The sequence below is a fragment of the Haliotis asinina genome, chromosome 3 (genome assembly GCF_037392515.1).
Source record: "Haliotis asinina isolate JCU_RB_2024 chromosome 3, JCU_Hal_asi_v2, whole genome shotgun sequence".
Classification (NCBI taxonomy): domain Eukaryota; kingdom Metazoa; phylum Mollusca; class Gastropoda; order Lepetellida; family Haliotidae; genus Haliotis; species Haliotis asinina.
In genome coordinates this window covers 68,423,631-68,439,075 of record NC_090282.1, presented here as the reverse complement: position 1 = coordinate 68,439,075, position 15,445 = coordinate 68,423,631, and the positions used below count along the sequence as shown (strand labels likewise).

General features: G+C 43.3%; 1 protein-coding gene across 3 annotated transcripts in view; it reads left to right on the top strand.

Annotated features, from left to right (window-relative positions):
* LOC137278355 (importin-11-like) overlaps positions 1-11,791 on the top strand; it is a 28,662-nt gene extending 16,871 nt beyond the window's left edge. For 2 of the 3 annotated variants that reach the window (XM_067810642.1, XM_067810643.1), the window contains exons 19-27: positions 709-901; positions 1,889-1,968; positions 2,686-2,766; positions 3,150-3,245; positions 3,547-3,660; positions 3,778-3,899; positions 8,486-8,581; positions 9,300-9,390; positions 9,852-11,787. In XM_067810642.1, coding sequence (XP_067666743.1) covers positions 709-901; positions 1,889-1,968; positions 2,686-2,766; positions 3,150-3,245; positions 3,547-3,660; positions 3,778-3,899; positions 8,486-8,581; positions 9,300-9,390; positions 9,852-10,010 — 1,032 coding nt within the window. In that variant the 3' untranslated portion in view covers positions 10,011-11,787. Of the gene's footprint in view, positions 1-708; positions 902-1,888; positions 1,969-2,685; positions 2,767-3,149; positions 3,246-3,546; positions 3,661-3,777; positions 3,900-8,485; positions 8,582-9,299; positions 9,391-9,851 lie in introns of all 3 variants that reach the window. The other variant, XM_067810641.1, reaches the window with a different exon arrangement.
* Positions 11,792-15,445: the final 3,654 nt, after the last annotated feature.

Genomic DNA, 15,445 nt, shown 5'->3' with positions numbered 1-15,445 from the left:
AACTAGGGCGCGGTCATCAGGGGTGGTATTTCTCGTCCTTCCTGATCGTGGACGATCCTTGACGTAACCAGTGGCCGCATGTTTCCTTACAAGGTGACTTATGACAGTGTGACTGATATTCAGCCTGGACCCGATGCTGTGACAGGACAAACCAGCTTCATGCAAACCAATAATCTGTCATCTGGTATCTTCAGAAAGCCTACACCTACGCCTGTCCAAAAAAGTTCAATTTCAGCTCTGTTCACTTATTAATGCATCGATAAGAAAGCAATGAGAATATTTCATTTCACGTTTTTATACCCCTCAGTCGCTTGTTCTGTGACAGAACTTTAGCATGAAAAGCATGCATTTGAGTCAACACGTGAATTTCATACTAACTGCATTTGTATTAAGACTTCTGTGCTTTGATCCCTTTTTGCTACCATGGACAATTATTTTTTGTAGTGCTTAATTAAGGCTCATGTGTATATGTCTGAACAAATACAGCTGTTTAGGTGAATTAAGGGGTTGCTATTTTGTCTTCATTAATATACCTGTACAGGTGAAAAAAGTCGTTGCCATCTTTGCTACACTAATACACCTGTACAGGTGAGTACAGGAGGTGTCACTTTATCTTTAGAAATACAGTTGTAAAGGTGAGTATAGATGCTGCATTTGTTAAGGGGATATTTTGAGAATGTGAATCAAGACAGTCTAATTCCCTTGCAGGGTTTTGGGTCCATGTGTACCAACTTCCACGACTTCCTGCTGCCTGTGATACACCTTAGTACCGATGTGACCCAGGACCCTCATGTCTACTTGCTGGAAGATGGCCTTGACCTTTGGCTTATGACATTGCATCACTCGCCGCTTCTCACTGAAGGCCTCCTCAAACTCTTTAACAACATGCCTTCATTGCTAGGTTGGTTTTGTGTCCATATAGTGTCAGTAATTGATGGTCTGTGATACATGCCTTCATTGCTAGGTTGGTTTTGTGTTCATATAGTGTCAGTAATTGATGGTCTGTGATACATGCCTTCATTGCTAGGTTGGTTTTGTGTTGATATAGTGTCAGTAATTGATGGTCTGTGATACGTGCCTTCATTGCTAGGTTGGTTTTGTGTTGATATAGTGTCAGTAATTGATGGTCTGTGATAATGCCTTCATTGCTAGGTTGGTTTTGTGTTCATATAGTGTCAGTAATTGATGGTCTGTGATACGTGCCTTCATTGCTAGGTTGGTTTTGTGTTGATATAGTGTCAGTAATTGATGGTCTGTGATACATGCCTTCATTGCTAGGTTGGTTTTGTGTTCATATAGTGTCAGTAATTGGTAGTCTGTGATACGTGCCTTCATTGCTAGGTTGGTTTTGTGTTGATATAGTGTCAGTAATTGATGGTCTGTGATACATGCCTTCATTGCTAGGTTGGTTTTGTGTTCATATAGTGTCAGTAATTGATGGTCTGTGATACATGCCTTCATTGCTAGGTTGGTTTTGTGTTGATATAGTGTCAGTAATTGATGGGTCTGTGATACATGCCTTCATTGCTAGGTTGGTTTTGTGTTGATATAGTGTCAGTAATTGGTGGTCTGTGATACATGCCTTCATTGCTAGGTTGGTTTTGTGTTCATATAGTGTCAGTAATTGGCATCATCGATGGGATGTGTTGTGATACAAGCCTTCATTTCTAGGCTGGTTGTGAGTGAGTGAGTGAGTGTAGTTTTCACCCTGCTTTTATCAATATTCCAGCAACATCACATCGGGGAACGCCAGAAATGGGTTCCATGCATTGTTCAAGTTCGTGAAATTATGGGTTTATGTGGTTCATCACCACCCCTTCAGTGTTCATCCATGTTAGATATTTTGAAAGAAGAGGTAAGGTTTTTCATGTTATTTTCATCCCAACAGAGCTTGGTACAGAGAACCTGCGTGTGTGTCTAAAGATCATCGAGGCATACATCTTGTTGAGCCCAAGAGATTTCATGCAGGTAGGCCTTTTCTACATCTCGTCAGTAAGCAAATGTGTCATAATTTTAACTTCTACTGACCCTTCACTATTTGCTTCTGTCTCCTATAACTGGAGATACAGTGAAAGCGTGTTCCCTAAGAACAGTGAAAACATCTCGCCTGAATGCATCACTCATCACTCTGAAACTCTTTCACTTGTACTCAAATGGAAACGTTTTGGTTGCTCATGCCAGTCTTTATCAGACTCAGTCCCCTGCATGCCACTGGTTGTAGCCTTTGCAAATTCTCAAATTAGGTCTGTCTCCGCCAGATGAATAGGGGAATGTTTCCTGACATACATGTTACAGGGCACAGTGAAAACATTTGACCAATAATGTCCAGTGTATGCAAAGCTTTTATTCCATTTCATTTAGAACAATCTTTGTTTACTTCTTACAGCCGTGATTGAGTAAGTGGAGAATTTGATTTAGCTTAACGCCACACTCATGAATATTCTAGCTATATGTCTGCTGTCGGTAAATAATTGAGATTGGACTAAACAATCCAGTGATCAACATCATGAGGACTGATCTATGCAACTGAGATATGATGACATATGTTGACAAAGTCAGTGAGCCTAACCACCTGATCCCTTTAGTCACCTGTCACAAAAAGCATTGGTTAGTAAAGGCTGAATGAAGCAGCATGAAATTCACCAGACTGACTCAATCACTCTCTCTCTTTGTGATTGGTTGCAGCACTTCCACACAGTGCTCGTGTCCAGCCTGTCCAGTCTGATGACAGACATCCGGTCAGAAGGCCTAATCCTCATTCTGCGGGTAAGTCGCAGATGTCTCATGTCGGTACATTTGTCTCGTAGTTGTAGAATTCTTTCAGATAGACTTCCCAAAACATCTTCAGATGAAGATCTGCAGATCACAGTCCCTTGTCTAGGTCAGCTATACACACCTGAGGCAGTGTGTGGTAGCCTAGTGGTTAAAGCGTTGGCTCATCATGCCGAAGACACGGGTTCAAATCCCCACATGGATACAATGTGTGACGCCCATTTCTGGTGTCCATCTCCATGATATTACTGGAATAAAAAACAAACTCAGTCAGTCAGTCAGCTGTTCACAGGCAAACAACCGTCACCTCCTGTAAAGCTGATCAAATCTTTCTGTATGTTGTTATGCACTAATCTAACTCTTCTTTCACATGACAGTTGATCGAACTTGTCTTTCGAGCATTCCCGGCAGATGGTCCACGACTTTTCTCACCCATGCTTCCAGGACTGCTGAAGGATCTCCTGGCTCCAGAGGTAAGACATCTTTTCTGTGTTGCTTTGCTCGAAGTTGGCAGAAGATGTACAAGACTTGTCAGTCCTGCTTTTCAGTTGTTTGGACAATATCCCCAGTGTTCCTGTGAAACATATCACTTGCTAATTAAAGTCAACTTTATCATCAGCACAAGTTTTAACTGAGTATTTGCAATGTCTCTCAGATGCAACTCACCTCTCAGAAGTGACTGTGAACACTGCCATTTAAATGTGCCAAAATCATGACATGATGCTTTTTCCTATTTATTTCGGTGAGTGAGAGACATTGTGTTTTCTGTTCCAGGAGAATCCCATGCTGATGTCAATGTACCTGTCTCTGTTTAGTCGTGTGCTGCTGCAGAGCCAGGAACTGATGTGGTCAGTGTTGGAGCAGACGGCACCTCATCTGGGACAGGATGTGAGTCATGATGGAGGGATGGGATTGTTGTGAGACAGGAGAGGGTAGTAATGGTGTAAATCTTTAAAACTTTCAAGTGGTATTTGATAATGAAGGAATTGTAATTGTTTGGAACAGAGCCAGCAGGCACTGGGGAATCTCCTCGATCTGTGGTGTGAAAGGATGGACTGGGTCTCACAGCCGGAGCGGAAGAAAATCTGTGCCCTTGCCCTCTCATCACTCCTTACAGTCAACCTCAGGTAATTCTGGCATATTATAGACACAGGATCCTGTCTGTGACCAGACAAAAGGAATGATTAAAGGTTTTGAGCGTTATTTAGGCTGGTCCAGGGAGGTTCTTGCAAGGACTTGTGGACCAATTCCAAACAACAATGAAAACTATTTTTACTTACCTTACCATAGGTCTATAGCATATTACCTCAAACTTCCATCCTCTGACGGAATTGAATTTGCTATTCAATCTTGAATGGCCGCCTCGCAATCGACGACTGTCATGATACGGAAGTATCTGGATCTCTCCATTGCTTATGCGCACAGACTGCACGAGAATTTCACTTCACCTCATCTGATCGAGACGTGTTTGGATGGCTAGATTTATTTTTCCAGCTAATAAAGTTTGAATATACTACACTTGTGAACTGATTCCTTTCAGGTTCTTAGTGTGTTGTATGTATATTTTTCAATCTTTGTGGCAATTATAACTGTTAATTTTGTTGTGATACACTTGTCGGCTACCTCGTAACAGACACGCTTGCGTTTCTCCTTTTTTCGTTGTTACCTCCGTAAATTCTTACTGAATCGGTTTCTTTCTTCAGCAGATGGTTTCTATTGATAGTCAGGTCCGCTGTATTTAAGTCTGGTGTTACTTAGTGAAGTGGCAGATATTTCATTTGCCCATTGCAAGCATGCCGTTGCACGCATGAGTGGAGCAGTCCATTACGTGGTAATTATTTCTTTATCCTTAGTATTACATTTATATTTCGGTCTATTACAGTAGTTGTGCATGACATGTCACTTCTGTGAAGTTTGCAAAGGCCTGAAGTCCGGCAAGGATCCACACCCTTATTGTCCGGACTGTGCTAAGGTATCCTGCACCTTTCTACAGCATTGTACAGCGTGTTCGGGTTTATCTACTGCGGAATTCAAGGTGACGCCAGGTGTATTTTAAGGACAGACTGCGCTTCCGACTAGAACTCCTCCGATGGTCCCGGATGTTACAGAGACGATGCCGAGGGAAGAGCGCATCTGATCACCAGTGCCAGTGACTGTGGGTGCATCGCTAGCTGCGGATACATTTGGGTAGAGAAGTCAGCGTCAGGGTCGGGTGCACAGGCGTTTAGAGCGCCGCGGGGCACCACTGCTGTTACCAGTGATCGAATGAGATCGGGACGACCGAGTATCAGGAGGTCAAAATCCAGGAGTCCCCAAGGTAGCTCATCCAGCGTATGTCGACGCCACCGTCCGTTATCTAGATCACCAGATCGCCGGGGCAGATCCCTCCAACGCAGGAGGAGCGAGCGTTCACGGTCCCGGTTTGCGTCACCTCCTCGCGCCAGACAGTCAGCGCACAGGAAGCAGGCGCTGGAGAGCAAGTCAACCATTTCCTGGAATACTGACAAAGAACAGTACTTCTCCCCCGACTACGAGGAAGATCCCGCTCATGTGGTGGAGGAGGATGAGGGATCGTACCTACCATTATCTGCTATGTACGATTGGATTGCTGATAGGCTCCCGGATTGCCCTTCCCCGGCATAAGGGGTAGACAGCGCAATAGCTGTCAGGGTGGACCCGGAACTCATGATCCCCCCACATCCCATGGTGGCTGATGGACATAAGGATTTTGCTAGGCTGAATGCTATGATTATAGCGCCAAAATCAAAGAAGCAGTACTACAAGGTACATAGTCTGGACTTTGCCGACTCCGGGGCAGTGATGGATGAAGCCATAAGACTTATCTTCATCCACCACGTATAAGGTACAGGACTCCAGACTACAGGCCATTGACACGGAACTGAGACGCATCCTCAAACCTGTCTCAGCGTTAGCATCAGCTACTTCAGCAGCGGCTGTGGATTTAACAAAGAATACGAGTCCGGATTGGAACATGTGTTGTCGCTTATTTTATGGCAAGGCAAAGTGCTATATGACTTATTAAGACATGTCCGGACAGCCCTAGTGTTGATGACAGTTGTCCGCAGGATGGCAGGAAAAGTTTAAATGGATGCTCATGGCAGGAAGAGTTTAAATGGCTGCTTATTAGAACTCCTTTCTCCTTGCAAGCCCTCTTTGGGAATGCCATTCCAGAAGTTTATAAGGAACATGCTGAACTGACGAAAACGGAGGTCTCTTTGTCAGCATTTGAAGCCCTCTCATCAGCCTTTCATGATAAAAGAAGGACACGCAGCAGAGGCAAGAGACGGTGAAGAGAGTGTGTCCGATCTGCCTTTACAAGAGGTCGCGGCCAAAGCTTCACAGCAGCGGATTGTCGCAAGCTGTCAGACGCTGCCAGGGACGCCCCTGCCACTCCTGGCAGAGGGAAGGGGAAGCTCCCCTATTCAAGATGGTGAGGGTGTCACCTGTCACGACTGGGACCTCCTGCCCCCAGTCGTGCCAGTTTTCCCTAGGAGGCTATAAACTTCCAGCCGTACAGCCTCCTCCGTTGACATCTCATCCGGCACCACGGATGTACCCGGAGGCGCAGCGTCAGTTGTTGATGGAAAACATCGAGGTGTTATTAGGGAAGAATGCCATCGAGGGAGTGCTGGACCCACACCTCTCGCCAGGGTTTTACTCTCCAGTCTTCCTCATTCCCAAGAAGGACTCCGACAAACTGCGCATGATTCACAACATGGTGGCGTTCAATGATCGGTGACTTTGGAACAACTGCGCCTCAAGTTGGTCCCGGGAACATGGCTGTGCAGTCTCGACATACAGGATGCATATCTGCACGTCCCCATCTGCCAGGCTCACAGGAAGTTTCTGAGGCTTGTATTCGAGGGTCGACATTACCAGTGGCGAGTCCTGCCGTTTGGCATTTCCATGGCCCCATGGCTATGTACCAGAATCATGTATCAGTCGATTTCTTCATCTCGGGCAGATAGAGTTCGACCCATATATAGATGACTGTTTGCTGAACCAGTTTGAACCTCAGTTGCTACACAGACAGCTAGACTCTGCTTTTCCTGGAGCAGTTACGGTGGTTAATCAAACCTACTTATTGTCTCAGACAATACGATGGTGGTGTAGGTGATTTTGAGACACGGGACAACCACATCCAAGTCCCTACTGGATCAGATGTTTTGCCTAGACGCAAACGACATCAAGGCTAGAGAGCTTGTCACATCCCAAACTCATCTGCTTTTTGTCGTTCCCAGAATTGTGCCACCTCACAGAAAGAAATCCATTCCGACTTCCAGAGTGGGATCAGTTGCTGCGCCATCCCCACAGTCTGACACTGCATCCGGACCCGCTACAGCAATGAGAGTTAGGGAAATTCACGAGTCCAGTTTGAACAGACCAGACATGATGCTGGACACTTGGGCCTTCTCTGTGATTTCTTGGCAAAGAACCAGCTGCCAGGTCAACCAGACAGATTATTTACCATCCCGCCTCTTACTGCCATCGTTGGACCAGAGAATCGGGAAGAACAGTTACTCTGTCCGGTTCGGGCCCACAGATTATACATCAAGAAGTCCTTTCCTCGTCAGGGAACTAGGAAGAGGTTGTTCCTACCATTTTCTGCGACGGTTAAAGGGGAAGTCACCAGGAACACAATAGCCTTATGGTTGAGGCAGACCATCCTGGCGGCTTACGACACACTGAATCTTCCACACCCCAACCTGCACGTGATTCGGGTGTTTGCCTCGACCTTGGCCCTGCACAGGAACTGTACAGTTCCTGACATTATGGCTGGATGCTTCTGGCGGTCCTCTACAGTATTTGACAGCCATTACTTGCAGGACTTGGCGGTGGAAGATATGGAAGGACTACAATCTTTTGGATCATTAGTAGTTGCACAGCAACTCACACGTCCTTCTGCCCTATGAGGTACGATCTTATTTACCTTGGTCTATGGGGTTCTTGTACTTACGTGAGATAATGTACCATACCCCTCCGGTGGTTAGTACGTGACCTACTACTTTGATTCTGGTTCCAGTGACCTTCATGATTGTTGTGGCAGACCAGCGTACAAGTGAAACAGTAGTGGTCTGGCTGCCCTGAGGCATATGTGGGATCTTAAGACGCTGACGGTCCTCTGGAGTCCTACACCAACATCCTGGCTGATGTATCCATATGCTATAGACCTATGGTAAAGTAAGTGAAAAATCTGTTAAAATCTAAATATTTTAGATATTTAAATACTTACCTTACCATAGGGGTTCGGTCTGTCCCAAAGCTGGATGCTCCTCCCCACTACGGACTCTTCAGAACGAGAAGTATAAGTGAAATTCTCGTGGAGTGTGGAGATCCGGATACTTTCGTATCATGACAGTCATCGATTGCGAGGTGGCCATTCAAGACTGAATGGCAATTCAACTCCGTCAGATCTCCTGCTAGCGAAGTTTGAGGTAATATGCTGTAGACCTATGCTGTAAGGTAAGTATTTAAATATCTAAAATATTTAGATTTAAAATAAATTGTTTTATCAGCATTCTACAAGTTGGCGAGTTGATAATAAGGCATATGACTTTATGGATGTTTTTTAAAAGCTGCAATTATGAGGCAACTGAGCCACTAGTGGGTATCTTAGTACATGAGACCTCTTTAATATACAGGTGTTTAGGGCTGTTTGTTGACTGGGATTGTTTCCTATGTCATGTTTCAGCACGGTAGTGGACAAGTTCTCCGGCATCATCAACATGTGTGTCGAAGTCCTCCATGATGTGTGTCGGCAGGACGAGGTTACGGGTGTGCAGATGGAGTGAGTGTTACCATGGCTACTTGTTTGTTTGTTTGTATGTGGCATTGCATGTGAGAAAAAAATTAAATCTATTCATACAGGTGAAACATTTCCAAAGGAATGGAAAAAATTATCATATTTTCCTTTATTTTTCTTCGTCATCTGTTTCCTCCTTGGCTTCTTCGTTTGGATTTTACCAGTCTTCCAAATCAAATATCCTCTACTTTTTTTTTAATGGTATTTCAAGGATGCATGTGGTACGGGTGCCGGTGTTCTTCAGTCTCTAAGGTGGAGACGGAGCCTAGTGGCTAAAGCATTGGCTTGTCACGCCAAAGGACCGCAGTTCGATTCCACACATGGGTACAATGTGTGAAGCCCATTTCTGGTGTCCCCTGTTGTAATATTGCTAAAATATTGCTAAACTCCCATTCAGCATTACACCTGAACACAGTGCATCTGACTGGACCCGTGAAGATCCGCGTTAGAATTGATCTTTGGCAACCCATACATGTCATAGGAGGCAACTAATGGGATCAGATGCTCAGACTCTATTACTTGGTTGACACAACACCGCATTTAAATTGCATTGATTGATGATCACTGGATTGTCTGGTCCAGACTCAATTATTTACAGACCGCTGCCATATAGCTGAAATATTGGTGAGTTGGTGTTATCAACAACAAACCAACACACCAAACAAACATCTGACTGACTGACTAATTGATGTGTTGCTTGCAGCTTCCTGGTGATGGGTGACCAGGATGGTCCCCCGGAAGCTGGGATGGATGGGGACCAGGAAGATAACGAACATGAGAGAAGGAAGAAGATGGTAGGTGTTTCTTGTAGAATCTATCTGAAATAGTTGTGTAGCAACAGCATTCATTAATCACTCTGAGGAGAACCTATTGTAAACAGTCTGTGAATCTTCCTTTTTCTGATAGTGCTCTGTATGTCTTCTGGCACCTGTACATCTTTTCTGTTTTAAGCTCAGTACATCTCCACTATGGTGTTTGTGCTTTGTAGATCTTCTGGCAGCTGTTAATGCTCTGGACCCTTTTTCTCGAAATGTTTGTAGCCCTAAGAATTCTGAACTTTGGTCGTAACCAGCGTGTTAGTAGCTTTCAGCATTTCAAGATTAGCTGGCCTGTACATCGTCCTGCAGCTGTTAATGCTCTGCCCGGTTTATGCTCTGAACATCTCTCTGCAGGTGTTAATGCTCTGTACATCTTCTCATACCCTTTTTATGCACTGCATATCTCCCTTACTGTGTTAATTTTCTGTACTCCGCAGCTATCACGCCAGGACCCAGTCCACTGTGTGTCCCTGAAGGACTACATGGTGTCACAGCTCACACAGTGTCAGCAGAGTCATGGACAAGTCAACTTTGAACGTCTCATGGAGTCCGTTGACCCGGACATCAACTCCCAGCTTAGGATGTTCTGTGCCTGAATATTCTGGATCACACGGCAGTAGAATGTTTTGTACCCATCATTTTGCACACCAGTTGAAACCTAAGAAGTTACATACCTGACTATTCTGCTGCTATTGCAGCCATCATAGCTTGCATTGCAAGTGGTGGATATTCTCGTGTTTCTACTTGCAACCAAGAATTCAGTAACCCCCCTGCATGGCTACTTGATCTGCGAAGACCAGCAACCAAAAAGTTATTTTTTTGTCCAAACTGTAGACATATCAGACACCAAGCAATGACATGAATGACCTTGTACACCTTTAGATTGAAGATAGCTAACTTATAGTGAGTGCACAAGGGATCCATGAAGATCCAGGTTAGAACTGGCCTTCAGTAACCCATGCTTATTGTGAGAGGCGACTTACAAGATCGGATGGTCAGGCTTGCCGACTTGATTGACACATATTGTTGTATCCCAATCGTGTACTTTGGTGCTCATGCTGTTGATCACTCTATTGTGTGGTCAACACTCAATTATTTACACACCCCTGCCATATAGCTGGAATATTGCTGAGTAAGGCTTTAAACAACAACTAAACCAATTCAAAAGATCCAGATTTTTCACAGCAGTTGTCTCAGCCTATTGCAAGTCAAAGTAAGATGAAAGTCAGTCATGACAGGACCATCAACACTGTGACACGACAAGCATTACGCCAAGGTGATATCCGGTCAGGCACTAGTAAGTGAGGGGGCACGATATTTAATACAGGGTATGACTACACAATTTCATAAAATAATTATGCTTATGATGAATATTGAGCCAGTTATTGATAATTGAAAATATACCTTTTAAACAAAAGTGGAATTTCAGGTCAGAAAGAAGATGAACTTGTAACAAGCATGTGATTGGGTGAAGAACTGAATGGAGCATGAGCCTTCTTCCAAGGAATCCTTCATAGATATTTCAGCATGACTACGCTGAATTGACTGGGGGAAACTAGGACTATGGGAGACTCACTGAAGAGATAAATTAAATCCTTGCTAGTCTGGAGCACCTGCAATTTAGTGGTCTGAGGTAGTGAATGTGCATGTACAAGTCAGACAGCACAATATGCTGGGGACGTTTTGGCCTCTTCATTTGTTTACTTGGAACTGTTATATCCTGGAACTCGTTCTGCTCATTGATCGTGGCAATTATCCTGATCGTAAAGCCCATACTTCAATATAGATTCATGGACTTCCAGTAGTCATATTGCTGAGCTAATGGTAAATCCAATCCCTCAACACAAACTTTGGTCAGTCTTATGCTAAGCTGATCGTTAATCCAACATGGAAACGTAGACTTACGACAGTCGTAGTGCTGAGCTAATCGTAGATCACATCTGTTTACACAGACTTACGACAGCGGTAGTGCTGTGATCATTTCGTGGAACGAGGCCCGGATAATTGTTTTCACTGCACATAGTATTAATATTCTGGGAATATGCTGCCCTCGAAGAACACTTGCAGGGAGACACAACTGTCCAATTTGTACAGGAATGGATAGCGCAACTGATGGTGAATTGCTTCCAGGAATCTTCAGCAAGTTATGTTTCCACGTAGACGATGTTGTTGCATGGACATGAAGTATATGATGATACTGTTGATGATGTTGTTATGGGTATATGTTGAAGACTCTACAGAGGCCTTGTTTCCATGTGCACAGTATGGTGTATTGCATGTACATACTTTATTTCTGTCACATGTATAAATTCTGAATGTAACTCGTGTACAGAGATATGTTTCATGTTGTGAGAATAAACAAACAAACATTCATTCAGACTCCTCTATCAGTTAGTGAAGAAGCAATGTTTTGATTATTTTCTTGAATTGGTTTCATCAAGTGTTTGGTAAGTAGACAGCAGCATGAAAATAAACTCTTGGATTTCACTTTTGGATATTAAGTGCATTTAATGGCCCCCTGCACAAGTTTTCATTTCTGTTGGGTAAAAGCATCCAACTGAAGGAAATATACACAAAGAACTTAATTAAGCATCTCTGTATTTTTGCAATGCTAGGTTTTCAACATGTCCATGAAACTTCTTGTGGTGACGATTATGAAGAAACACAAGTTCTTCTGACCCGTATGATCCTGACACATAAATGATTGGAACCATGTTGATTTTATGACAGTAATTGCTCATTTCTAAACAATACTATTTTCATACAAAACCGTGTGTACAAGTATGGTCTCAGAATGTTTAATGTTGCATTCATTGGTGAATGTGATCATTCGAAATGACATTTTTTCTGAAATATAAGTTATTTCCTTAGATATTCCTTCAAAATTGCTTGTCATAATGGTTATAAATCGTTCTTGTAGTTCTGTTACAAGTGATGTCATGCAAAATCTCTTTGTTCATGATTCAAATACATATTTAACCATGAGTGAAAGTAGTTTTGTTCTTTTAACTTGATGAATACGAACCATAATCTAATTAATTCTCAAACTGAGTTTAGACTGTAACGCCATGATTTGAAAAAAGGGCAGCGTCCTGTCGTGAACATCTGCCAGCCTGAGAATAAATGTCATTTAGGATTGTTTTCACCGCATTATAAATTCTAAACTACTTCCTATTGTAGTAAAATATGTATTTGATTGATGGACACTAGGATTTTGCATGACACTGCTTATAACACAACAGTTTCACTCTTGGAAGCAAGGTGGGTGTTAGTATGGTACTAGATACAATGTTATTGTCACTTCCACAAGGAAGAAATCGTTATGTTATGAAAAGTTATGCCATGCAAAATCATTTTGGTTATCAATCATTTATTACAACTAAACTCAGCAAAAATGAAAACATGACACTCATTATTTTTCAAATAGTGTTTTGAAACTTTTCTTGAAAGAGTTCTTGTTCTGATTATAGTTAAATGCATTGTCAAGGGCACTACGTCACACATTCATTCTACTGGTCGGGCCTACGTAGCAAGGGGGAGAGCAGTGCATGCTGAAATCACGTTTCCACATGCCACAAGTCACGTGGCCTATGCATAAACGTGCAATTGATCTCACAGTAGCAGAGTAGAGTGTCATCTCAAAAAAACATGGTTTTATGGTTAATTATTCGTTAATTTGCAATGCCACGACTGTCAAACATTCAGCGTGAACGTGCCATTGGCATGCTGAATACAGGAACGTCCGTCACTGATGTTGCAAGGGTTATGGGATGTAGTCGACAGACCATCCATTACCTCCAGACACGTGTCCATCAAACTGGCTCCACAGCTGACCGCCCCCGTCCTGGTTGACCATGTGTGACGTCACACGCAGATTGCCTTACGTCATTTGCGTAATCAGTTTGTCACTGCCTCATCCACTGGGAATGTATTGTTTGGAGGTCAAGTGACTGCCAAAACCATTCGACATCGCATGCACTCTGCTCGTCTTCATGCACAGTGACCAAATCGTGGTCTAATTCCAACCTGTTTCCATCGACGCCAACGTCTTCTCTGGGCAAGATGGCACCTGAGATGGACCCAGTGAGATTGGAATATGGGTGTCTTTAGTCATGAATCAAGGTTCACATTAACCTTTGCTGATGGAAGGGTTAAAGTTTATAGAACGCAATGCCCAGTGTTGCGTACAGGAGGTGGATCGATTTGGGGTTGGTAGCATTATGATTTGGGGTGCTATCAACAGACATGCTCAATTGACTCATTGTCATCCAGGGAAACCTTAATGCGTCAGCATACAGGGATCAGGTGCTCGTTCCAGAGCTTTTGCCATTCATGGCAGCTCTTGGCCCAGGTCTGACTTTCCAACAGGATCACGCCAGACCTCATACGGCCAGTTTAAGAACGTATTTCCTCAAGAATGGTGGCATCAATATCATGGAGTGATCTCCCGCCCTCAACCCCACAGAGCATGCGTGGGACCTGTTAGGCAGGCGACTCCGTCAAGTAAGGAACCCTCCACAGAACTTGCAGGAGCTTGGTGCCATGTTGGTACAAATATGGCGGCGCATTCCTCATGCTGTGTTCAGACGCATCATCCAATCCATGAGGAGACATATCGCAGTTGTGAATGCCCATGGAGGACACACCCGATATTGACATGATTTCATTAAGTTGTGACTCACAGTTTTTGATCATGGATGTTGTAGTTGCATTTCCGATGGACCAATTCTGACAAATATGATCTTAATGTTTTAGCATCTTTAATGACAAGGAAACCGAATACAATGGTTATTTCAAACCCATTTTCCAAAATGTTCAAATCATTGACTTTGAAATGGGTGTAAAGTTTTTATTTTGCTGAGTTTAGTAAGTAGTTTTGATTTTTTTTTAACTTGATGAAAACAAATGTAAATAGCATCTTCTATCTTGGAAGCCACGTAGGTGTTGAACCACCTGATTTTACTGTACAGGCTTCCACAACGCTCACTTCACACTCACAAACAATGTATTTAGCACAAACTGAGGGATCTGGAGAAAATTTGTGCTGACACCAACATCCAACACTAGCAAACTGATAAGTTTGTTACACATTTTATACACAACTAACTGAAAATCGTTCCTCACATGACGTCACTGCGATTCACTGCACTGCTCAGGCGACAGAGCTAGGTTACCAGTCTGTGGTTTCATTGGTGGGTGAGAGTGAAGCAGACGGGTTTTTATTGGCAACATTTAATTGCTCGGTATTTGGTGTTCTGCTTAAGACTAACCACAAATCTTTCATATGTAATGGGTTAAAGAGTACAAAAAATGTGAGTTTTTTTGTTCTTCAAAATCGGGCGAAATCAGTCATGAGCTATGTTGGTTTTGCTGAACTAAGTTTTTTATGTATAGAATGTGAGGGACAGTTATATTAAGATGTTAAATCCAGAGGAAGGCAATCAAAGACAAGTAAGAGTAAGGTAGAGAGATAGCTGGAAGGAGAAAAAGAAATTCGGGACAGTCACAGCAATGGAATATCAGTGAAGGAAAAAACAAGGTATAAGGTGGGTTTACCCTATCTCCTCAAACTTGGGTTTCAGAAGATTAATTCTAAACAGGGTCCCGTTTCACAAGCACTAGTGAGCCTAAGATTTCGTAACTGTTCTCATAACATTGGTATCTCCTGTGTTACAGCATATGAGGTGGGGATACTATGAGGACACTCCGAGGTCTTAAGCTTACGAGTGCTTTTTGAAACGAGCCCCTGGATCATAAGACACAAGAAGACAGACCCAAAAGAGGTGAGGATGAGTAGAATGAAAGAAAAGGTGCTTTCCCACTGACACAACAAGCCAATACATTACCAGTATTGAGTTTCAAAGCTGTAGTCAACTGGGCCCTTATTCTTGAAGTGTTCGTAGCCCTAAGAATTCTTAACTTTGATCGTAGCCAATGTGTTAAGAATGGGCTTAAGAAGTTCGTAGCGCTATGAACGTTTCGAGAATAGCCAGCCAGGTTTACTCCGTTCAGTTAAGACAACACTGCTGTA